General features: G+C 38.1%; 1 protein-coding gene across 1 annotated transcript in view; it reads left to right on the forward strand.

The window, feature by feature from the left end:
- LOC149275703 (otogelin-like) overlaps positions 1-23,908 on the forward strand; it is a 63,119-nt gene extending 39,211 nt beyond the window's left edge. Inside the window, exons 36-54 of the mRNA XM_089504406.1 lie at positions 180-4,180; positions 4,655-4,823; positions 5,187-5,332; positions 5,766-5,859; positions 7,062-7,241; positions 11,275-11,495; positions 11,869-12,007; positions 12,242-12,436; positions 13,939-14,049; positions 14,381-14,482; positions 14,828-14,926; positions 16,519-16,559; positions 16,659-16,734; positions 17,466-17,644; positions 18,802-18,906; positions 20,007-20,126; positions 21,468-21,513; positions 22,519-22,598; positions 23,708-23,908. Coding sequence (XP_089360532.1) covers positions 180-4,180; positions 4,655-4,823; positions 5,187-5,332; positions 5,766-5,859; positions 7,062-7,241; positions 11,275-11,495; positions 11,869-12,007; positions 12,242-12,436; positions 13,939-14,049; positions 14,381-14,482; positions 14,828-14,926; positions 16,519-16,559; positions 16,659-16,734; positions 17,466-17,644; positions 18,802-18,906; positions 20,007-20,126; positions 21,468-21,513; positions 22,519-22,598; positions 23,708-23,908 — 6,305 coding nt within the window. The remainder of the gene's footprint in view (positions 1-179; positions 4,181-4,654; positions 4,824-5,186; positions 5,333-5,765; positions 5,860-7,061; positions 7,242-11,274; positions 11,496-11,868; positions 12,008-12,241; positions 12,437-13,938; positions 14,050-14,380; positions 14,483-14,827; positions 14,927-16,518; positions 16,560-16,658; positions 16,735-17,465; positions 17,645-18,801; positions 18,907-20,006; positions 20,127-21,467; positions 21,514-22,518; positions 22,599-23,707) is intronic.
- Positions 23,909-26,933: the final 3,025 nt, after the last annotated feature.

Below are 26,933 nucleotides of genomic sequence, written 5' to 3' on the forward strand. Positions count from 1 at the left end.
TTATGAGGCATCAATGCAATATTTATTGATGATTTGTACAGTTACAGAGGCGTGATATAAATCTATAATTTCAGCATTTTGAGCTAGGAGAAGATATCTCGCTTTGGCTTTTGTTAAAAGCTAATGCCTGAAATAATAATATTGATTTATAATTGAATTTTTGTCTTATTTAACTGTAGGTATTGAACCTGCGTTTTATATATCAGCTTCACTATCTACCCCAGCTCCTACAGGCCACCATACAGTATCTACAACATTTAATATGACCTCATATTCCAGCTTGTCTTCGACATCAGTATCCACAAGTAAACCAGAGATCACCATACCTAAGGTGTCCAAATGGAGCTTTAGCACCACAGGGCCCCTTGGGCTTGTAACAGGAGTTGCGCCCCATACGGATATGCTGGCAAATGCTTCCATGTCTTCTCCTCTAACAAAAGTAATAAAGATGACACCGCAGAAACATGAAACCACATGGTCCCAAGCAACTCATTCTACATCTGCTGAAATGTTGAGTTCGGGAGCCACAAGTGGAATCTTGACCAGCAGCCAAGCTTATCTGGAAGGTTCAACCACTGCACCATACTCAGCAAGAGTTACTGAAGTGAAGGCTGATACCGATACATTTACATCCCCCCAAACACCCCTAACTACAGCTGAGATGTCAAAAATGACTCTTATGCCAGTAACTATAACCAAGGAGACCTCACAATTACTGACATCTGACAGGATCACCTCGTCAAAACCCAAAATACCCACCGCAACTACCGAAAGAGAGGATGTAACCACGGCAGTGGAGGTTTCTGTGCCAACATTAAAAACCACTACTTTGGGGGAAAGAGCTCCGGTTACAATTTTACCCAATTTTACAACACCGTTGATTTCTCCATTAATTACTACAATTCTCACCAGTAGAAGCACAACTTCTACCACCTTTTTACCCAAAGAAGGACTGAGTACGCCAACAGTTTTAGCTGCAGTAACCACAGAACTTCCAAGAACGTCTTACACAACATCGGCTACCAGCCTTGCTTTCTCGTACACAGAAAGTACGGTAAAGGGAGTGGTTTCAATGGGAGAAATAAGCAAAAAACCAACAAGGTTTCTGCAGACAGAGGGGGTTTCACAGACTTTGCCACACAGCACCATGGCTGTTCCTTTTACCCCTTTCTCTAGCCCATCCACAAAGCAAATGGCAGCTACTGAAATGTCTACAAGAAAGGGTTTATCAGCTCCGTCCTTGGTAACAGAGTCTACAGAATTCCCAAGTGTGATTAAAACAGTAAAACCAACATCTTTATTTACTACAGAGCTTGTGTCCTTAAAAGAGGAGAAGACTACTCTGGTTCCTACAAAAATGTTAACAACCAAAGTGGAGCAAATATCCATTAATGCAACTCAGCAAAGCAATATCACAGAGACTATAACACTATTACCAGAAGTAACTATCCTGCACAATGCTACGGTACCAACAGTGACGAGTAAACCTGCTTTAGCGCAGACATTCCTTACTACTGAAATGGAACCCAAAATAACTACAAACATCTCTACAACACACCCAACATTTACTTTGTATCCTGTCCACCCATCCTCACATGAGACTGCAACTGTTAAAACATCAACTACAGAAAGGATCACAAGGGTTCCCCAAACATCCAGCATAGAAAGTATCACAAGGGTTCCTCAAACATCAAGCATAGAAAGTATCACAAGGGTTCCCCAAACATCCAGCATAGAAAGTATCACAAGGGTTCCTCAAACATCTAGCATAGAAAGTATCACAAGGGTTCCCCAAACATCCAGCATAGAAAGTATCACAAGGGTTCCTCAAACATCTAGCATAGAAAGTATCACAAGGGTTCCTCAAACATCAAGTATAGAAAGTATCACAAGGGTTCCTCAAACATCTAGCATAGAAAGTGTCACAAAGGTTCCTCAAACATCAAGTATAGAGAGTATCACAAGGATACCTCCAATCTCCACCACAGAAAGTATCACAAGGGCTCCACAAACAACTAGCATAGAAAGTATCACAAGGGTTCCGCTGACATCCACCATAGAAATTATCTCAAGGATGCCTCCAACCTCCACCACAGAAATGGTCACAATGATACCTCCAAAGTCCACCACAGCAAGTATCACAAGTGTTCTTCAAACATCCACTACGAAAAGTATCACAATTGTTCCTCAAATGTCCACCACAGAAAGTATCACACGGGCACCTCAAACAATTACCACAAAGAGGACAACAAGTGTTCCGCATATATTCCCCACAGAAACTATCACAAGGGTTCCATCTTTGATGTCTCCTCTTCCATTGTTAACAATGGAACCAAAGATAGAGTCATCAAAAGCAACAACTACAATGCACGTGCTGCCTGAGGTAATGAGTAATATGACCACCAAATTGTCTGTTTTGACAGAAGAAGAGCTACATATAACCACTAAGCCTGATCAACGCACTACAGAAAGGGAGGCCACATCTCACACATCCAACTTTACGACACGAGTAGACACATTGAATTATACGGGGACTACGTTACATGCGTTTTCTCAGCCAACAAACAAAACGTCAACGACGAAAACATCCACAACAGAGTATAAATCTCCTGAAATCACTGCGACGTCTCCATACATACTTAATGCCACCAAGACTTCAACAAGCAGAATAAGATACGTCGAAGAAACAGAAAAAGCAACCACTGAGAGTACGTCTACAATTAAAAAATTAAGCAACATCACAGGTTCATTAAAATCCATCCCATATACAGATAGGACGTTGTTTCCCACTGAATTTTCTGGCCTTCACACATTTTCTTCTCCTGCCCAAACTATATCCCATGAGGCCGTTTCACAGCCGTTATCTACGAAGCCATCAACGACCCTCTCCACTAAAAATGTAACAACAGTTCTTCTCTCAACAACTATCATGTTTCCAACTATTAAAACAACTGTATCAATGTACAAGCCGACCTCCAAAAGTCCATTACCAGATATCATCAGAGCCACGCAGTCCACTACTCAAGGACCATATCCACCTTTTACTACCTCATTATCTACATCTTATCCAGCTGTTCCGTACCCTACAACAGCCCGGTTCACAACACACCTGACCACAGAAGGAAAGGTTTTGCTAACCGGAGCAGTTAATATAACGCATATTACAAGCTTAGTGTCTGTTTCGAACGTGTCTACACCAGCTGGACACTTCACATCGATGTCTTTGCCCTCTGGCACAATTTCTACTTCCGCGACAGAAAAAGCAGAACCTTCCGAAAGCATAAGAACACATCCTCCATCTACGGCAAAAGCAGAAACGTTGTTTGTGTCAGCAAAGCACCCAACTGGATTGAAAGACTTGTCATCAACTGAAATCTATAAAACAGCGAGTCAATTACCTTCTCAACCAAGCACTCAATCTAAGGGTGTATCTGAAACATTAGCCACTTATCAGCCAACACCCGCAGAATCAACGTCTGCTGGGCTAGTCACCAAAGAGACATCGACACCACCGATAACAATAACAAGGGATACTGTTTCACGTTCACCTAAGACGATGTCTCTCTCAACCACAATGCATAGTCCTCCATTTGTAACAACCCAAGTTGCAACTTTGCCTGTTTATTTAACTCCACAAACTGGTTATACATCTGTTAGGACATCACCTAGTGTGACCCATGGATTAGCTCACGTATCCAAAATATACGATAAAAGTACGATTGAAAAAGCTCTCACTCCCCCAGCAAGGTCTACAAATTATTCCACGGGTCACGAAGGGACAGAAGGACTCACTTCAACAGAGACCCCACTCCAAACATCACATGTTACCAATGCCACGGGCACAAAGTATCTTACTAAACCCATGAAAACGACCTATATTTCTTCCACCGAAAGTCCACATATAAGTTATCTGACCGGCAGCATTCAAACTATTGCTCCAACCGGTCAAAAACTAGAAACATCATCGGCGACCCCATCCTCGGACTTAACTACCCCGATGCAAAAAAATTTAACGGTTGTGCCATCAATTACAGAATTTTTCTCCACTGCATCAAAAACACTACAGGAAACTCTCTCTGCTTATTCCGGAGACCAAACAAAAACAGAAGGGGTCTCTGAAGGGATTTCTGTCTCCATCGTGATACCATCTAGAGAAACAGCCACGAGCCAAGCTTGTGTGGTAGGTCCAAAAAACACCATTAGCGTTTATTTAATTAGGATGAACACACAGAAAAATAGAATATTTTAACCATTGTACTTTAGAGTAATAGGATAATTCATATATGACTATTATAATTAATATTATACTAATTATTCGAAATGAATTAGTATAATATTAATATTAATATATTAATATATATATATATAATATATATATTAATATATTAATATTATATCATATATTATATTAATATATAATTAATATAATATATATTATATATATTTTTATATATTAATGATATATTAATTTTACCCTTTTTAATTACAGTTTTGTTAATTTCAGTAATAATGTTTTGTAAGGCCAGAGTAGGTCATTTTTTCTTACAGGGTGTTGTAGACCGAGGACACTATAAATGTTTTTGGTTTGATTCCTTTGGATTGTGTTAGTCTCCGAAATTAAGGCTAAACTTTTTTTCTCTGTTTTTTTTTTAAGCCTTATACAGAAAACGATTGCATTAAACACATCTGCGTGGATGGACAATTGATACAGGTCAACAAATCGCAGCATTGTCCATACAACGCGACCCAGCCGAGCTGCGGACTATTGGGGTTTGCCATTCCAATAAACGGGGACAAGTGTTGTCCAAAATGGGAATGTGCTTGTAAGTAATTGACCAATTTACCTTTCTTAGATAGTTTATAGGGTTACGTTTTTGTTATTTGTTAGTAAACCACCTGACATTTCACAAATGTTCGTTTTTAATATTATATTTCACATTGAAAATCTATAAGGTCAAAGTTGCCACATCTTTCAACAGATAATTATTTTTTTTTAAAGCACTAAAGTTTTAGTTTTAGTTTAATTGCATAGCTGTGAATATAACTTGAAATTAGATGCATTATTATCAAAATAAATGTATTAAATGTTGCATTCCGTTATAAAAACAAATTCAAAAAATACAATTTAAAAAAATGTTCAAATATTTTTTATGCATTTCGTAACAATTTGGTTATTACTCTTCAAGGTCGATGCTCAATCTTCTCGGACCTGAGTTTTGTTACATTTGATGGTCGCTACCTGGCTTTGTATAAGGAAGCTTCTTATATATTCAGCTTGACTGAAGATGAATCTATAACAGCTCATGTCTCCAAATGCAAACCAACAAATCGAGTAAGAATTTTCTTTATTTTTCTTTTATTCATATTTTATTTATATGGTATAAAGCCCTTAAATATTCAAAAACAAAAATCTATGCTATATCGGTAATAACGCTGGTCTATAATGTTAATATTATATGGTTTTGTTTGCTTAAGCTCATTGAGTCCATGGTGAAATCAGAGACATCTTATTTGAAGACAGAGACCGGAGGATATTTATTTAGTGGTTAATACCTTAAAATTATTGACTATTTCCTAACGGCCTTAAAACTTAAGATATCAACCTATCTGTTCAATTATAAGAAGTCATTAACAACATTAATAATATAAGATGACGCATTTGGCAAATAAATCCACAAAAGTTCTACGATTATCCAATGCCGATTTCAAATATTTGCGCATGATAAATATTAACCCTTTGTATTCTCGTCATGTCTCGCATACAGGCCAACAGAGACGAAGTCACCTTATGTCTGTCGGTGCTAGAACTAACTCACTTGTCCAACCAAATTATCATCGACCGTTTAAACAGAAAAGTAAGTGAATTTCATTTCATTAGCAGTTTTTTTTTAAGTATTTTTTAAATTTAGCTTTTTATTTCTGGTGGAAATATAATGCGGCGTTTCATGCCAGTATTTAATGCAGCTGAGAATAAAGTCTTGATTGTTTTTACATTAAGACACGTGCAGACTCAACGAGTTGGCAAATTTTTAGGAACGGGTGTTGGAAGGAATTTACCGCTCAGACAATAATGAATGCATTCCTAGATACTCAGTCTTGAAACGCCCTTCTTAGAATTCCACGTTATGTGTAGGGTTCTAAATGAGAACATTATCCCCGATCCCAATTCTAACATCTATATACAAAATATTAGTATCATTTATTTATTTAATATCATTTATTAAAAAAAATCCCCTCCGCTACTTCCTGTTCTGTACTATAAGGGAGCCACCATCTTGCTGCCCCGTCACAGGGTATAAATCTCCCCGTCGCCCTGAGATATTTCTGATAATAGCGTTACAGAGGGACCTGCGCGGCTGAAAACAATCTCTAGTGCTAGAGGCTCATGCGCCATCTGCAGGGAGAGAACAGGAAGTTGCTTACAACTTCCTGCTTGGGCTGACGCAGGGAGAGAACAGGAAGTGGCTTACAACTTCCTGCTTGGGCTGATGCAGGGAGCGAACAGGAAGTGGCTTACGACTTCCTGCTTGGGCTGATGCAGGGAGAGAACAGGAAGTGGCTTACAACTTCCTGGATGGACTGATGCAGTGAGAGAACAGGAAGTGGCTTACAACTTCCTGCTTGGGCTGACGGACCCTGCGCCGAGGGATCATGGGAAAACGGAAGGGAATTTGCATGTAAGTCTATAGCTATGTCTTTGGCAGATGACAAATATACACATAACTAACAAACCAAACAAATGTGATAAAGGTTTTCGGTGCGAGATTCAGTTTTTATCTAAAATACATTTCTGATTCTGTTTTTTATAGGAAATAAGCATGGAAATCGTTATGTAATAGAGTTATAGAACAGTAAAAAAGACATTATATGTGTTTTCTATATAAAAACATAAATTTTTTAATTTTGATGTGTTTTCCTTTTTACCGTTGGTGTTTTTTTTCAATATAAGAAATAGTAAAAAACATTCTGCTAATCCTATTAAAAAGCTAGAATTTCTTTCATTTAAATTTTTTTAACTTATAAAGTTCCATTTCAGTAAAGTATTTATTTGTTTCAGGTAGCCGTCAACTCCAGATATGCCTGGCCAATGATTAGAAAGTACGGATACAAGATTGTGGATACAGGAAATATGTATTTAATCGATACTCCGACAAATGTTAAAATTCAATGGTTCCACAGTACTGGTCTGATGATCATTGAGTCCAACGCCACCAGTAAACCCACATCAATGGGTCTTTGCGGTAAGTATGACAAGGTTTTCACCGGGCGTCTGTGACCTCCCAGGCTCGGCTGGGAATGATGGAGAAGGATAGAACCTGACTGTTTGTATTTACAGCTCTCTAGTGACGATGTGAATTATGGGGCGTTGCTGGCATAATATCTGATGCCTCTTAACACTTCATTCATTCACAAAAGGTGAGCCAAGGGTTAATCTGAGGAACTCGGTGTATTCACTAAAGTCTTTGAAGGATCATCCCGGCTGAGGGATGACAATCATTGGCCTGTCGTGTCTCAAAGAACACGGAAGAAACTTTAAAGTTAGCCAAGCGTTCCGCTCCAAACTTGAGTCACTAAATAACCGAGAGCCCCCAAGACCAGCTACAGTCATGGATAAGTGAAAATACCCCCTGGGACAGATTTCATGTACTTTCTTTTACCTTCCATTTAGTAAGTTAGGCACAAATAGTCATTTTTTCTAATACATTATTATCTTCTTTTGCACTTCGGTTTTAACACTGCAGGTGGCCAACGTTCACTTGCAGAAGAAAACAGCTCGTGTTTTACTTTATGGCTCTTGTAGATGTTTGATACAAAGGTCAACAAGTTGGGAAGCAGCTCCTATACGTCAAGAGCTTCTCGGCTCAGCTTTACCCCAAACAGATCAGGTTACCCAGTGAATGCATAGATTTAACGGCGGGCAATAATTAGAGCCTGTGCTAATTTAAGTTTTATCGCCAAAAAAAGTTCCAAGGGAAATAAAATGAGTGCATGAATGGCGTTGGAATGCTACCATTATACAACTTTTAATTTGGGGGAAATATTTCATAATTAGACAGACTGGGAAATACTAAGCGTTAACTACAGCTTTTTTTTTAAAAAAAGATCGTTTTTGGACACCGAAGTATCAGAATTTTTTTTTTTTCAGGCATTATTCCCCTTTAAGTAACAGTTCATTATTTCAACATTCTAAATTGTTTCCCTGCAAGAAACTCCTGCTGCAAATAAATTCACCTTGTGGATGCACAAAAAAAAAACCCCTCTGCACCTGACTTTCCCCGTCACTTGGAAATGCTATCTGCCGTTTTAAATTTAGGATGGTATTTACTCTTCAGGGATCAAACTCTAACTTCGCAACCCTTCCAGAACGGGGAACATCAGAATCCCGAGTTCTCCAGGACCCCCCAAAGTTTTGGAGACTTTGAATCAAGTCAACATTTGAATCCCCCCCCCCAAAAACAACATTTTAAGTCAACGTTTTCGACTCCCCCGCCATTTATTTATAGGGATAGCGGCATTTAGCACCTCGTCATGTCTTGAATGAATACGTGAGTCACTTCGAACGCTGTTGGCCAGAAATTGCCAAAGCTATTCAATGATGCATCAGTAATGCCAGATACAGTATGTGAAACACAGTATCAAGTGACCGCACCATCATAGATCATCTTTCCCTGCATGGATTTTCAAATATGTCCCTTTGGATACAGAACTATTTGCTTCTCGAAGTTCTCCTTGGTGGGCCCCATAGGCCAACGAAGAGCCCCTTTTTCATTTAATCCTCTTGAGGGCATATATTAACCCTGTAGATTTTCTATATCTCTCACTGGTGTGATTTTCCTAGGATTTTTTTTTTTATTAGATGTTTTATGTATATAGTAGTTGGCTCCTGGACGATTGCTACATGTTGGCATTCTGCTCTTTATCCAGATAAACACACAACTTCCAAACTCCACGTCATTGTTACATGGAAAGTCATCCAAAGATCTGTACTCAAAATATCAACTTAAAGCCAGAGACAACTTTTTATTCTCATCTTTAGTATTCCTCACTCTTAATGTCCATAGTATGGATGATAGTATGGTTTATTAATCTGTGTCATTCTATAAAATTAGTTGTAGAGGTTCCAAAATAGACCAGATCCAAAGCATTTTAGTTTATTTTGGGCAGTTTTCAGTATATATAGTCATCGGCATACCCGGGAAGCGCTTCTTCGGGTCTCCAAGTCATGGCCCAAAATCTCCAGGTCGAGGGAGGGGCATTTGGACACGCCCCATTCCCCACCCATGGCCACTCCCCCTCCCACCCCTTTTTATATATAAAGCGGCTGGGGCTAGCCCCGTCAGCAACATCACCGAGCCTGCCCGTCCACATCATTAGCCCCTCCTACCAATGAAGTCGGCCCCACCCACCAACGTCATCTACTTATATTACTTATAATTAGATAAGTGACATGCATGATTTAGGAATACTCTCTGCAGGGTTTGGAATGGATTGGAAACCATTTAAAGAAAGAATACTTTTTATTCATTTTTTTAAATTGCTATCATTATTTTTTAATGGCCTTTTTCAAAAATTCTACTAAATATATATATATCTTTATTTTCCGCTTGTCGGACTGAGATATAAGTATGAAAAATATTGTCTAAGGAACAAAATATGTATCTTATGCCATACCAGTCAACAGCAGTTTAGCAAAGCCACGCATAACCAAATTGTAATCATCGAGGCTCCTCTTTGTAGACAAAACAGTTTCGCTAAACTCCCAGTGGCGTTAATTAAAGATCTTTTTTAAAAACAAATGCCCTTCGTTCTCTGTAAAGGACAGCGATACATTTGTTGCTCGCATTAAATGTTATCATTCAAACTAAAACCATCCTGGTTATTTCTATCAGTAACACACCATTATTTTTTTCTTTTGCTTCCTTCCTTTTTTTTTAATACCCGGCACAGATGTATCCCTGAAACAACAACAGAATCGCAAAACTGCTCAGCGATGATGTCAGATACACATTGGTTCAAAAGTTTGGGGTCACTGAGCTGGAAAACAAGAACATTTCTGGCTGTAACATAATTGCAAAAAGGGTTTCTAACGATCAATTAGCCTTTAAACTTAAACTTGGATCCGCGAATGTAACGTTCCATTGGAACACAGGAGTGATGGGAGTGATAAAGGACCATTGGAACACAGGAGTGATGGGAGTGATAAAGGGCCATTGGAACACAGGAGTGATGGGAGTGATAAAGGGCCATTGGAACACAGGAGTGATGGGAGTGATAAAGGGCCATTGGAACACAGGAGTGATGGGAGTGATAAAGGGCCATTGGAACACAGGAGTGATGGGAGTGATAAAGGGCCATTGGAACACAGGAGTGATGGGAGTGATAAAGGGCCATTGGAACACAGAAGTGATGGAAGTGATAAAGTGCCATTGGAACACAGGAGTGATGGGAGTGATAAAGGGCCATTGGAACACAGGAGTGATGGGAGTGATAAAAGGCCATTGGAACACAAGAGTGATGGGAGTGATAAAGGGCCGTTGGAACACAGGAGTGATGGGAGTGATAAAGGGCCATTGGAACACAGGAGTGATGGGAGTGATAAAAGGCCATTGGAACACAAGAGTGATGGGAGTGATAAAGGGCCGTTGGAACACAGGAGTGATGGGAGTGATAAAGGGCCATTGGAACACAGGAGTGATGGGAGTGATAAAAGGCCATTGGAACACGGGAGTGATGGGAGTGATAAAGGGCCTCTGTACGCTCATGAAGAGATTCCATAAAAAATCACCCAAAATCTGATTTTCTTTCAAAACAAGGACATTTCTAAGTGACCCCAAACTTTTGAACAGTAGTGTATGTACGAACACAACAATGTTTTATGAATTTAAATTTATTAAAGGACATACAATATTTGAGTGTATCTGCTATCGTCATAGAACATCTCTTCACTATTTTGCTTGCGGAAACCATTATTTTTGAATAAGATTGTTATAACGTTTATGGTTTATATAAATGTTTATTTGCGGTTACATTACAGAAGTAATAGTTTTGCAAATAATGTGGAATGGGGCATATTTTTAGAAGGTCCAAGCCTCGCTTTAATATACCACGGCACGCTACAGAACCAACCCTATCAGCTCCAGTTGGGTAAATCTCCTACATGCGGCCGGCTCATTTTAACAAGCGCCTCGCTTTTGAAAGCCTCTCTGCCTTGATTGGCGAGTTTTGTATCATTGTCTGTACGTGAAACAATAATGTGTGTTACTTTATTTGCAGGATATTGTGACGGTAACACAACAAATGATTTCATTCTGCCCAACGGTAGAGTCCTCGGCAAAAGTGATGACGCCGCGGAGTTCCTGGACAGCTGGCAAGTCCCCTACACGTTGAAATATTCTGGAAAGGAGCGGCACCAAGATGTTAATTGCTCGGTTGCGGACTGCTCCGAGTGCTTTGGAATGATTTTAAACCATACATTCTCCAGCTGCCATGCTTATGTATGTACCATTCATTGAATAAGACGATGTCTGGCAGGCGATTCCGAAACATATTTGTTGTTGATGAATCTGGTAACGTTTGGTTCAATAATTAAGTTGAAATAAACAGTGATGAGGGATGTCTTTAATCTATTCTAGCTTTAAGTTTTCTGTATTGGCCCAAAACATGTCCATTATTTAACGGGAATTGACCAATTTTGAATTTATTTCCCAAGTATAGAATGCTCGTGACTGTCGAATGGAATGTTTACTGTAAACTGTTGGCCAATCAGATGGCATAAAACTGATTTTTTTAATGTGAGCATATGAAGTGCTAAGAAATAAAAAGTTTGATGAGTTGTTTTTTGGTTTTTTTTGATCCACATACCGGCAGGTCTCTCCGGAAGCTTTCTGTGAATTGTGGGTCCAAGACACGGAATTCATCGAAGATCCTTGCAAAGCCTTAACCGCGTATTCCTCCATGTGCCACAAATTCAACATCTGCATGGAATGGCGAAGTCCCGATTATTGTCGTAAGTCAATATCCAGAGATGATACACAATGTAATTTTTTAACCCTTTGAGGGCTCACCATTTAAGACTTCTTCCCAAGGCCCATCAGCTTCTTAGGGTCCTGGAATGTCCGCAGAACATCATTGCTGATGAGGACCGGGTCGTCGGAGGTGGCAGATATGTACTTCCACCATCTTTTACTAACGCATAGATGGCCCCTGCCTCTTTTTAGTGATAATATTTCATTCATTGCAGCATTCGAATGTCCAGAAACTCTAAGGTACCAACCATGTTTACCTGTCTGTGATGTCCCCCGAACCTGTCAGAACAATGAGATTGATCTTCATGATACTGAATCTTGTTCAGCGTTGACCGAGGGCTGCGTCTGTGCAGAGGGTGCCATTTTACATCGCCCATACTCAACACTGTGCATCCCCGAGGCCAAATGCGGTAAGGATACCTTTTTTTTTTTACCTACCAATTATTGGCCCCCAAAACCATCTTTGAGATATTCAGGATTTAGGGTTAAATTAAAAAAAAAAGATGGAAAATGTGTACCTGCGCTTGTGTTAGAACTTATTTTTTTGGCACATTCGATGAGAATTATAGTCGTGATCTACGTAGTGTCATGATTTCATTATCTGATCCAAGACGTCCAGCTTGGGTATTTTCCCATCCTTGGCATTCTAATGGGACTTGTGCTGAAAGCTGCCCCAAAACAGCTGGAGTCACAAGGAACTCCTGAAAGAACTGGCGACTGTTCACTGCAGGTCAACATGAGCTCAACACTGTAACATTCTGACCTATGGAACTTGGTGAAGTTACCTTGTAACCAATGTCCAGTTACAATCAACACCTAAAACTTGGGTACTCATAAAAGTAGCATTTTTTGCAAGTGGCAAATAACTTAATTGTTCTTTATTTTATTAGCTTGTACCGATAGCGCTGGAATTCCGCGTGCCATCGGAGAGGTCTGGAAAACGTCTCTTTCGGGATGCTGTATGCATCAATGTATCGATAACGAAACAATTATCCCGGTGGAACAGAACTGCTCCGGCATCGTAGAGCCTCGCTGTCAGAGATACGGGGAGGTGGTCGTCTCTATATCCGATCATCAAACCTGCTGCCCCCAGAAAGTCTGTGGTGAGTACCTAAAAAACACGGCACCGGAAACGTCCTCGCAGAAGAAGAAGCACCGTTTAGAATGCGTGGATTCTGGACGTTCTTATACCTTTTTGTGACCCATGGAAATGCACTGTGCCTACACGCATCACGCGCAATTTTCTGTCCGTCGTCAGCTTATTAGTTTTAACCAAAAGAAACATCAACATTCTCAGAGGCGATGAAAAGTCAAAGCCAGGTTCAAATGCACCCAACCGAACGTCTTTTTGTTTGGAACGTTAATTGTCACGATCGTTCCGTCCTAAAAACGAGGCAGACAGGTGCGTTTCGCTGGGTGAAAAGTATCTTTTACTGTTTTGAAACCTAAAACATTTCACCCGATCTAAATCACGTAGAGAGAACTGTGAAGAGAATATTCGGACTTTGCCTTTGTCTGTCCCGCTCTCGATACGCTTATGCTTCTTCTGCTATCTCCACTGAAACTAGAAAACTAGCAGCGACTTCTGTTTAAAAGTTAACATTTTCGTTAGAACCAAAATATTTAGATTGCGTATGTTTGCGTTTCAGTTTGTAACCAGTCGGCATGCGACAATCTCGCTCCTGAATGTGGGATTCTGGAGAAGCTTTCCTCCTATTACCAGGAAGACTCTTGCTGCCCCAGATACATTTGTGGTGAGAAAAGTGGGCAATTCCACCTTCACTGTGCGCAGTAACTTCATGATGATACTTCATCTCGCCTCCCGATAACCCGAGCCGCTTCCCGTATCGCTGGCCCATCTCTCACCGCATTCCTTTTTGGCCAAACATTCTTCATTTCCATCTTATTTTAGAATGCGATCCAGAGAAATGTGAACCAAATACACGAGAACCAACATGTAGGGATGACCAAGCCCTGGTTTTCGCCCATACCAACAATTCGTGCTGCGTCAAAAGTTTTTGCGGTAAGAAGCTTTCCTTTGGCGCCATAATCTCCCAGCCATCAGCAATGACTTAATGATGACCTCATGACATGAAGTACAGATTGTAAGCAACTTGGCATACATAGGAAACATTGTATCTGCGAAGGAAATGTATTTATTATATGGATTATATGTCGGAAGGTCTTGGGGTGAGGACTGGCAAGCGTCGTGTAGCTAAGACTCACTTCATCGGTCAGCGATCGCAATATTCCATCTATTGAAATAGTAACAAAGTAAACATTCAAACAAAAAGCTCAAAAACAGGGAATTCCGATTACGGTGACATCTGAAACTTGGTATATTTTATTTGAAGCTTGCAACATTTGCACCAATCACATCCCGAAGTGTCAGGAAGGAGAAATATTGACCGTGGAGGGGAATTTTACAGAAAAATGCTGCCCGTCCTACCAGTGCGGTAACGTGCCATTATTCTTCCAGTGTTTACAAGCAGTGAATCTATTCATTAAAATAGTAGAGATTCAGGTTTTATCATTTTATAGACATTAAGCACTTGCCTATTGCTAAACTAAACACATTATTCATCTCGCCTCCATTCCTAGCTCTTAAAGCGAGGCTTGAGGTTAATATGTGATTTTACAATAACAGCCCAATATTCATGCTTAAAAAAAAAAAAACTTTCAAAAAAAATGACAACTTGCCAAACTACAAAAAAAATGTACAAAAATCAGGGAGTCAAGGAATACGTTCATTTTCAAAATTCTTTCCCTAATTCCCTTTTTTCTTCCTTCGATACACGCAGTTTGTGAAACGTCTCAGTGTCCTGAAGTGACCTGCGCCTTTGGAATGTCTCCGGTAGAAATCTGGAGCCCGGAGTCCTGCTGTCCTTATAGGACGTGCGGTAAGTTTTTCTCCAGATTTAACTCATTCTTCTACGCCAATTGATTTCTTTTCTGACCAAATGGATCACTGGGGTTCCCTATCTGCCCCGGTCACCCCTTCTCTGCCTACATGTCTCCGGTCCATCCAACGTGGCCAGCAGCACCCGCTGGTTTCAGCCCTTTTATTGACTCCTGACCACTTTTTAAAAAGTTCTGGTCGTCTTAGAAGAAACTTTCTAACTTTTCTTTCAGTTTAGCAATTAATATTTGCCGTCCTAGTTTCTACACCAGCAGCCTATCAGTGTCTGCTTTTTTTTTGACACATGACAATTATGTATTCCCTAAACAATTATGAATGATATGATTAATGATATGATTATGTAGAAGTTCTATGAATATTTTGGGCATATGATAATAAGAACAATAATGTTTTTTCCAGCACTATTAAGTTATAAAGTGTTACTTTATGCAAGGAACCGTAGAAAATGTGTATCTCACGTAGAACTCCCCAAAAAAGTAAATGAATCTGGTTACAAGCTGTACATTTTCAACACGTATTCAATTATAAGAAACACTCGTAACTTCGAGATAACTGACCAAAGCAGAATCTATAAAGAGTGGCGTGTAAAACATGCCGGTGATAATATAATGATGGGTTTTATATTTCACCGAGCGCAGCCTGAATAAACAGCGACGGAATTCTGTGTATATTTCACAAGCAGAGGAGGGAAAAAAACTGAAATATCTTAAACCACGATATGCAATTATAATTTTAATTTATTATTGATTAGCCGGGCCAGAGGGGTACGGACCTAGCCCCCTATATATTGATTTTCTTCACTCAAATTATCTCACAAAATTGCTATTTATTTTGACTCCATTCATTCTATTTCATGTTTTAAATTATTTCAAAAGACATCTTATTTAACTTATTTCAGAGATAAATAGGGCTTTGTTGTAACGATATAATGTTATGACAGCAAGAAAATATATTTGAAATGGAAGTTTCACATTTTAACCCCCCTGACCTTTATCTACTTGGGTACGGGTTGATATAAATAATTGCCCCATCCCACCACTCACAGTGTAAGGGAAGAGCGGGTCATCAAGATCACTTTCCCTTTATTAACAGAGGGTCTTAGGACCTATTTTTTTCAACTTAAATTTTTTTTTTATTATTATTATATATATTATTATTATTTGCATTTATTATTTATTTTAATGTAAATTATTATTTTTTATTATTTACATTTATTATTTATTTGAATGTAAATTATTATTTCTTTCAATGTAAATTATTGTTGACATTTATTATTTCTTTCAATGTAATTTATTATTGAAACTTATTATTTAAATATTTTGCTGGGAATATGTAAATTATTTTGTAAGCGTTATCATGCGAGGGCATGCGATGTAGTTGAATCAAGTTGGGACTTTTTATTGAATTGACCCTAAAGTAATAGCAGCTCTTCTGTCTATCCAGGTAATGGTTTTGTGAATATTTTGAATTAGAATTTTTAATTTATCGATAAATCCTTATATGCCCCAAAAAATGATTCTGCATCTGTCCCATTGCCTGTCTCTGGCTTATCTTATTTATCTTTGCCCGCAGAATGCTCCTGTGACAATATAACAAAACCAGACTGTAAACTGGTACGTATGACGTATATTGTGCTTTATTTCCATGATCCCGGCTGTAACATAGATAAAAACCCTCAATAACCTCAACCTTCTTTTTTTCTTTTATGGCAGGGAGAAAAACTGGAAATAGACGAGGATTTCTTAAACAGTCCTTCCAATGTTTGTAACTGCACCGTGTATAAATGCGGTAAGAAAGTTATTATTATTATTATTTATTGTTTTATATAGCGCCGTCATATTCCGTAGCGCTGCACAATGAGAAAATATTAAATACCGGCAGAGTATATCAAATATTGTTAAAAACATGCACTCCACCTCCTGATTTAGAATTTTCTATTAATTATTGTTTAATTATAGTATAAGTATAGAATAAGTTAAATATTGTTCCATGTGGATGTAGCTTCATACCACAAAATGCAGGACCACACGCTGTGATTGGGGCGGGGGACCCATCAATGTATTGGGTTTACTGGGAAGAAGGTGGATAAGTGGAACAGCCCACCATTAGAGGGGGTAGAGGGTAATACATTGAGGGTATTAAACATGCATGGGATAGACTCCTGAAGACGAGACCAACAACTGAATAAGGTTTGAGTCTTTACAACAGGAGAAACGGGCGACTAGACGAGGGCCGGATGGAGCCGATCTGACTATGTATGGAGAAAGACCCTACGTATGTTTAGATTTCTCCTTTGGGGTCTTTCTCCAAGGCTTGGCCGTCCTGAACTGAAGTAGACATTTTTAATTTAGATTTTTGGAAAGATGTGGTCGTTAGGGACAAAGTTCCTTTAAATGGGTCAGAGTTTGAAAGCGCTGCAGAAAGTACACGAGATAAACGACTAATCCATCTGTTGTACCGAGTTTCCTTCACGTACGCAGAATGTTCTCCACGGAATTTGTCATTGATTTTTATTTTAGTGAAAGGCGCCGTGTGCCTGAGCAAGGAGCGGGGAGTCCTGCGGCCGGGACAGACGATCGTCGAGCACACATCCGACGGCATCTGTCACTCGATACATTGCACGTCTCTGGTCGATCCGGTTACCAAGTATCATCTCATCAATGTCACGTCTTTAAACTGCGCAGCCAAATGTGAAGCCGTAAGAAGTTCGCTGGTTTTAAAATAGACAATGGAAGATCTAGAACGCGGGACCTGGGGGGGGCCCTATCGGCCCTAACAGATATTAATAACATTATTCGTACATTAAGTTCAAAAGGGTGCTCAGTTCTCATGATTTATTTGATATTCTATAGAAGCTCCATATAAAAAATCTGAATTATTTAATTTCTTTGAATAAAAGTTTAATGTCTGCATACCCGGGAATTTTCTAAATGAGCTATTAACCCTTTAATAGCTCCCATCACTCCTGTGTTCCAATGGCCCTTTATCACTCCCATCACTCCTGTGTTCCAATGGCCCTTTATCACTCCCATCACTCCTGTGTTCCAATGGCCCTTTATCACTCCCATCACTCCTGTGTTCCAATGGCCCTTTATCACTCCCATCACTCCTGTGTTCCAATGGCCCTTTATCACTCCCATCACTCCCGAGTTCCAATGGCCCTTTATCACTCCCATCACTCCTGTGTTCCAATGGCCCTTTATCACTCCCATCACTCCTGTGTTCCAATGGCCCTTTATCACTCCCATCACTCCTGTGTTCCAATGGCCCTTTATCACTCCCATCACTCCTGTGTTCCAATGGCCCTTTATCACTCCCATCACTCCTGTGTTCCAACGGCCCTTTATCACTCCCATCACTCCCGAGTTCCAATGGCCCTTTATCACTCCCATCACTCCTGTGTTCCAATGGCCCATTATCACTCCCATCACCCCTGTGTTCCAATGGCTATTTATCACTCCCATCATTCCTGTGTTCCAATGGCCCTTTATCACTCCCATCACTCCTGTGTTCCAATGGCAGGTTGTGTTCACTGATCCAAGTTTAAGTTTAAAAGGCTAATTGCTGGTTAGAAAACCCTTTTGTAATTATGTTACAGCCAGAAATTGGCTTGGTTTCCATGAAAACAACTCAGTGACCCCAAACTTTTGAATGGCAGTGCATCGCTTTATAAAACATATTATTATATAACTTGGCTGTTTTATGACAAAGTATTTCATGATATTAATGTTACACTTGAATTAGAATCTTACATTCTACATTAATTCTTTTTTGATAAACCAGCACTTGATTGCTTCTATCTCTGCGTTTTGAGAAAACAAATTTGAAACACAAATTGAAAATTTTGTTTTCCAGAACCAAGTGTATGAACACCCTCGAGATCTGTCAACGTGCTGCGGGCGCTGCAAGAACACGTCATGCGTTCAGTCTTTACTAAATGGTACTCTTCTCGCCCACAGGGTAGGTGCAGTTCCACTGACACGACTTCTCTCTACATATACGGTATACTGTATATATATACATATATATATATATATATATATATATGTATTCAACATGGAAATTACCAAACTAAAATAGAAACTGAACTTCTTTTAAAGTAAAAAAAAAAATTCCTTATTTTTTTAATGTTGGAATTATAGGTTAAACATTATAAAGTATTAATAAAATGGTGGTAATAATGCTTTTTATTTGTTAATGGAAGATCTATAGTGTGTGTTGTAGGGTCACCTCAATGTAATAACACATTAGTGAAATAATAATATGAATATATTACTCATTTTGTTCTGGTTCTGGGACCCCCTTATTATGGGTTTGGTGGGACATTTTAATTATTACTTTTTTTATTCCTTGATAACGCAGCGTAATATAATATTATTAAGTCCTCCCCCGGGTCCTTCTCATTTCCTTTCAGATTTTTTTTTGCGATGTCCAAGCCTCACAGCATTCTAGAGTTTGGGTTCAGTATATGGTGGGATTAAGGGGGTTGTTGGGCTGGAAACACCGTCGGGGGCAGAGGTGGATGGAATGATTTCAGTGACGTAAAAATAGTTTCTATTCATAGGGGTACTTTAGTTTTTGGGTTTGGGGGAGAAGGTCGGGGTCTCCAGCCTTCCACTAAATAATTATAAATGAATTGATGATTTTAATGAAAAGCAACTAAGTAAACTAAAAAGAATGGCAGAGGTATTGGGACATTTATGGGGGGGGGGCATTTACTAGGAGCCGATCTGTGCAGACCCCCATAGTCGCTCTTTAGGTAGAGACAGTGTATGACATCATATGCTGCGGGTCCGCATGAAGATGGGCAGAAGACAAAGGGCCAGGCTGGAGGGGGTCGAGAATATTGCCCTGGGTCAAACCATAAATATAGAATTGGATCTGCCGCTCTGTGCCACTTGTGACAATAACGACACCGCGTATCAGCCTCTTCCGTAGTAACTGGAGCCGGGCGGCAGGCTTCCCATCATTCTCGAAGATTTGTTTATTGTAATTCTGTCATTAAATCTGCTTCGTGTGAAATGATTCATCTGTTTATCTATGTTTTACTTTTTATGTAGCCGGGTACTTCCTGGAATTCTAAATGTGTCAAATATGACTGCACAAACACACCTGTAGGACCAGTATTAGTTACCTCTGCCATCAACTGTCCACCTTTTAATGAAACAGAATGTATAAAGGTCAGTGCTCGCTGCATGGACAGTGCCGCTAGACGCTTCTAGAGAAACATGCAGTAGGTTTGTAGAGTTTTCCACCCGATCCTACTTTCTAAGCAAATTAATACTAAACGCTACTTATCATCTATTCAATAATTGCAGTAATGAGGCAAAGAGAACCCCAGCCTACGAGGTTCAGGAGACAGACAGACCTGAGAAACATCTTCTTTTTAATGAAATTAGGACTGAGCGACCAACCTCCATAGGCTGACTGTCAGGCCCCCGGATTATGTCAATGATATAACTTTTATATAAGTTTATTTAAGACACAGCCTGTAACCAGATTAGTCTAGCCTTCTACCGTTTCATATTCCTGCCCTCATTTAGCTAAGTAATGATAATTCCATTCACTGTGCATAATAAGTACAATAAAACCACACAAACATGTATACAAAGACTATAGAAGATCTACTAACAGGCGAGGACGATGGCGAGGCGGAGGGCTGGTAGATGCATGGCGAATAACGGACTGGCTTATCATATCATTTCTTGTTTTGCTTTTCTCTTCTGCAAGGCGCTGTTTATGAAACATACTGTAATTTATCCTTTAAAAAAAATAAACTGTGAGTTTTGAAATCAAAATAGATGTTTCGTTCAAAAATAATACATTTTTCATAATCAAGACCGAGAGTATGACTTTTTACCTGTAGTTTCATAAACCGCCCCCCCCCCCCAAAAAAAATGGCTGCTTCTTCCAAAAATTATATTGTAAAAAGATAAGGTGTGATAAAGACGCGGGCTTCAGACTGTCTTTTTTTTTTTTTCTCTCGAAACGAAGCTCTCTTTTTGGTATCTTGAACCTTATGGGAATTACTAACATTTTCAAAATCAAATTGTTAAAGTGGATCTGTCATCTGAAATCGAATCTGTAAAAATCGTCTAAATCAAAAATAAAACGGAAAAAAAAAGTATTCTTTTGAAACCATTCAGCAGATTTTTAGACCGTTTTCTAAAATGATTACTTAATTAGTCTCTGAAAAAAACTCTAACCATCTCTTTTTTGAGAAGAGATGATAGGCTTGCGATATCAGGACCCTCTTTTCTTTCCGCCAACCTTTATCACTATTATTGTTCATTTTGTATATTGCTATTTTTAATTATGTTAATTATGTCCTGTATTGTAATAGCGCTACGGGATCCGCTGCAGCTCTATTACTAAAGCCCCAGTTAGCGTTGAATCATTTACTTTTTAGCTTCTTTGAATGACAGATCTGCTTTAATAAGCCGAGCATAGATAAAAAAATATATATATAAACTTTATATAGTTTCCTTTTTAAAAAAGTAAATTCTACATTTTTTTTGCAGATGGGAGGATACGTGGTATCGTTTTTAGATGGTTGCTGCAAAACATGTAAGTTAGTATTTAACGCTCGTTACGTTATTATTGACACTATTTCTTAATGCGTTGTGTACCGTGGCATATATTGCGACATAACGTAGACGCGGAAGCACCATTTTTTTTCAATAGGGTGAATATGACTTTTTCCTGCCGTTTTTAACCCATCACGACGCAGAGCTTATACTTGCCTTTAAAGATAAAATTGATATGCCATTATTTATATTTCCAACTACAGCCATTAAACGAGATCCATATTTCATAATAAAGGTTATTTCGCTGTATGTGCCTCTAGTCAAGGAGGTCCGGAGTTAGCTCAGAGTTTAAGGGGTTAAAACATGAAGATTTAGCCTCTCATATCTTTTTCTTCTTCTACATCATTTCACTTCTTCACGTTGTTTCCGCTATATTTAACTACTAAAATAAATGGGAATGGAGCTATCTCTGTTAACAAAATGCCTAGTAAGGATTCCAAGTGTTTTTTTTTCATAAATAACAAACGATATCACGTTTTTCACAGGTTCTCAGAAATCTGTGCTCCCATTTGCTGTTAGCAAAGTAATTCCTGCAATTAGCTATAACTGCAAGCAAGGTACATATCATCCAGACAGGAACAGGTTAAATTTGAAGGATATTGTTTTTTGGATCACAGTTTTAACGATGTTTCCATTTTACTGTAGACAGAAATATCCCTGCTTGACTACAGGTATAACTGTACAATCGCAGATAAATCATTAGATACAAAGTGACAAATTTTGTATTATCATACTAAAGTTTTGGTTAAAAAATTACACTGGAATACATGAGACGGAAAAATAATTTATTACAAACTTTTTCAACAGCTAACTCTATTTTGCTCTCTTTCACGGCTTAAGCAACTTGGTCATCACATTGGCGTTTTTTTCCAAAAAGTTTCCACAATCCTATTTCAGTTTTGTTGTCCTCAGAGTCACAACATTCAAACAGTCCCTCCTTATCTGTTATATATATCAATGTTAAAAATGTTGCTATCTTTTTTAGGCAAAGAAGATGGAAAGTTCTGTAAGAGAGTGACGGTTCGTATGACCATCCGAAAAAACGACTGCAGAAGTAATACGCCGGTAAGGCGCTGGGTAAAAAGGTGTTACCACTGGCCAAAGATAGTGGGATCGTTTCCATAGTGACAGGAATGTTAGAATTTGTCTGTCCGGTTTTTTGGCATCAATAGATATTATGAAGAGGCGCAAGACAAGGTCGTCCATTAGTCACAATGCGGTTTTATTGGCTCACAAGCTTATAATATGTTACTTAACAAGATATTATAGCTGCAAAATATACTTAAATGAAATGTCAGCTTCCAACATTTAGGGAATTTAGATAAAATTACATTTGCACTTGTTTTCTAGCAACATGGTATTGAAGCAAAAACAAACACTATACATAAAAAGCTGAATAATAATGCAAAACAATGCCTACAATGCCAATTAAAAAAGTTTTAGGAAACCTAATAGTGACCAACATTCAGCGTAAAATGGGGAGACTTTGAATATAAGATGTCTCATTTTGAGATGTAAAGTAATTTCCTTACATCTAAATGGTTGACCTCTAAGGTCTTATGTGACTCTATAACTCTATGTACATTGGTCCACTAAAAAAGTATTATTAACTTTTTAAAACTACGTCACTAGGGCCAATGTGGCAATATCCATTTTTGTTTACAACGAAAGATGTGATACTTTGTATCACTAACACACAACGTTGGACGTGTGAGAACATATGTTTTCTGCAGAAGAATTTACATGGGGGGGGCTGATGTATAAAACAGAAATCCCAAAATACAAGTTCTGACCATCATAAACTCGCATAGGTTTGTAAAGACGGGTCTTTACGTTGATTTATCGGAGCATGTGGTCTGCGCTTCCTTTTATTTGTCTATAGTTTCACTGTGTGAGCGGCACATGGCGGAAACGCAATTTAACAAATTATTGTACAGGTTTCCTGAGAGGCTTGTAAATATTTGTTACACCTATAAAGAGGAGAACTCTACCAAGTCAAGGTGACCAAAGTCAATGCCACTGAAGATTGCAAGGGTATAACTCCTCAGAAAATTGGAAGCAACTGCAACATAATTACTAGTGTTAGGCTACATGGAATAATTCATCTTCTAGCGAATATAATAGTTTTGGGGGGTTTTTTTCTCTAAGATCCGTCTTCTCTTTTTCCTTTCTAGGTAAATATTGTATCTTGTGATGGGAAGTGTCCCTCTGCCAGCATCTACAACTACAATATTAATACCTACGCCCGGTTCTGTAAATGTTGCCGAGAACTTGGCCTCCAGAGGCGCGTCGTGCAATTGTATTGCAGCGGAAACTCCACGTGGGTAAACTATTCCATCCAGGAACCCACGGATTGTTCTTGCCAGTGGTCTTAAAACAGGTTCTAACTGACGGAACATTTGGACAAAGGAAAAAGTAACTTATAATAGTTCATTGTAAGATGCCCTCTACGTGCTGTTCATATTTTCCCATGTTAATAAATAAAGACCTTTTTGTTATTTTCTGGTTGTTTTTGCCACATCACCAAGACAACCAACAATTTTACTTTTTTTGGAAGCCTTATTTTTAAAATATGTGCCAATGTTGGGACAGAAAAATCTAATATTTACTATTAGGACCATACTAATTAAGAGTCACTCTAGGGATTTGTGAATATAAGGGCTTTGTATTTGTCATTGAACATATCTGATGATCCATTAGTGTTTTAGAACAGGCTTCGTCTACATTCATGCGCTAATTAAATTTAAAACTATTACTGCGGCTGAATAAAAACTTTTGGTATACTGTATTAATCACATTATTACATTATTTAATGATTGGCATCTATAATACAAGATGAAACTCTAGCAATTTTATTTAAGAAAATAATTCTGTGCATAAAAAAAAATCCATTATTTTTCCCGATGGTTTACAGAAAAAATAATGTTGCCTTTTTTATAACTTTTTTTATAGTTTATTATATCCATTTTCAGAGTTCCAACGTCTTATTTTCATCTGTTTTAGACATAATATTAAAAAAAAAAAATACCCTCCATGTAATATATCGAACCAACAAAATACACTTGAATTTTTACCGTATAATATTTTTGACAGTGTAGCGGGATTGTAAAATGCAAATTTTGTTAAATATAAAACATAATTTACAATCTAGATACAGTTTAAATATTTCCAAATTATGTCCTATTCGATTGTAAATAACTTTTCACCTCCAGGCCATCCACCCGACCCCAACATGGAGAGATCTAAGGTTATATTTTCTGTACTTTCACACCTTAAGGTTCTACATTTGGTTTTTAATTATTTTGCTCGTCAACGTGAAAAAAACTGCTGGTTATTTAAATAATTTTCGTTGTGTTTGTGAATGTCACAGTATAAAAATGTCACAGAATTTTGTATATTAATACCGGCTACCATTTGATTTTCGTGTAAATTAAATTTTGAGGTTCATCAACAACAAAAATCAGTTGATTTTGTTCTGTTGTATATTTGACAACAATGTTGTTTTCTAATTTTAATGATTTTTTATTAATTAAATCTGCTTTTATTTATGACGAGTATTCCATTTTTTTAAAATTCCAGCAAAGTTGAATTTTCTTATTTTTAGTCCCTAAATAAGTTAGTTTTCCTTCCCTACTTAGTTTAGTATTTTTTGGAGATAAGGGTTCACCAGTCATCGGTAAACCACAAAAAAAATCTATTTTAATTTCAATTATTTATCTTCTAGATCTAATTATTGCAGGTTTCAGTGTGATATTTAGAGGCCACTCTTGCCCCAAGACCTCGCTGGGTTGATTAGTTTATGGTTTTAGAAATTATTGAGCAGGATTACATTTCGTTTTTTTTATTTTTATTTTTTACATTTTTTTATTTCTTTTTTTTATATCATAATCATTTTTTTAAATATTTTTTTTCTCAGAAAATAAAATATTATGGAACATTTAAGCATTCCCACATTTGATTATTTATCTCAGCTACTTAAAAAAATATGGTGCCAGCAGTTTCCTTAATACCCGCTACCGTGTATTTTTCTACCACGGAGGTTAATTTTGTAAATTACGTTTTTTGACATGTTCTAGTGTCCTGGAAATCCTATGTCAACAAAAAGCATTATCTGGATACATTTTAGCGAGCTATGTCTGTTTAATGAATACGCTGAGGATTTAATATAATTTAGCTGCTTTTGGAATCTCCGCTTGTATAATCAGAACATCTCAGAGGTTCAATTAAAATCAATTGAAATACCTTAAAGCCTTTCAAGAAAAAAAGTCCAAGTTAGTATGCAAAGATTTTTCCGTCCATGGAATTTCAAGAAAACCTTGATAATTGGAACCCTCTCCTTAAATTAACAAGTAGTAATTTAAATAAAATATTTTGAAAGGTCCGCGACAGGATTATTCTCTGTTGGATAAAGATTATCAGATTATGGCGGTCGAAATGCGTTGGGATTGGATCGTCTACCTGTTACCACGGCTAAAAGCCGTATAAATGCAGCTCTGCACCTATATAAATCACATTAATGGTTTAATTCACACAAATTCTTCCACTGTTTTTTTTTACTATGTTTAAAAACCTGTTTGATATGATAAAAAAAAAACAAAAAAAAACGGTGTCTAAATATTTTGTTCTAAAGTATTATAAATATAAAAGATAAATGTCACATTTTCTACGCTCCAGTTTCGGGTAACAAAACCAATTTTCTGCACCTAATCCTCTCCTTCCTGTGGAAATCAATAACTATATTGTAATAGAGTGATTCACGGTCAAGGTTGAACCGTAGAAAATCCAAGGCCACATGCCAGCTTTACTGCCTTTGTTGAAAGATGACCCTCCAAAGCGTGCTCTGAAATAAAAGTTATTGAGCTGGGGGGGGGGGTTTTTTTTTTTTGCATGTTGGAGATGGATTAAAACACAGACTAAGCGTGTACTTTGCGTGTTGGCACGTGGTTTCATTTACATATTCTAAGGCATTAATGTGACAGACGAGCTGCAGAGATATTATGTAATCTGTGTGCCATTAACACCCCTGTGCAGGTAAAAATGGGGGAAATGTACATTATTAATGAATTATGGTAATGTCTATGAGCACTAGAACTGGCTAGGGAAAAATGAGCTTTTTTTCCTAATAAAGGCAGGCAGAATCGGACACAAGATACTTACCTAAAGGAGAAGCTGCAGCTCACTGCTTTACTTAATGCTTGCATTAAGTACATCATGCGCCAGGAGATAGAGTGTGCGTGTGGAAGAGTGTGGTGTTTTGCATCGATGTTAGTTAGGGGGGGAGGCAAATAAATACTGCACCCTAGGCTCGTCCTTGGGCTGGAGGGGCCCTTAAGCATTCCATCTTTCTTTTTAATTTCAGGTTCCAGCAAATAATTACGTAAAATACATAAATAACCCTCT

This window comes from Sceloporus occidentalis, unplaced genomic scaffold (assembly GCF_023333645.1).
Source record: "Sceloporus occidentalis isolate IW3139 unplaced genomic scaffold, rSceOcc1.0.p SCAF_270, whole genome shotgun sequence".
In the NCBI taxonomy this organism is placed as follows: Eukaryota; Metazoa; Chordata; class Lepidosauria; order Squamata; family Phrynosomatidae; genus Sceloporus; species Sceloporus occidentalis.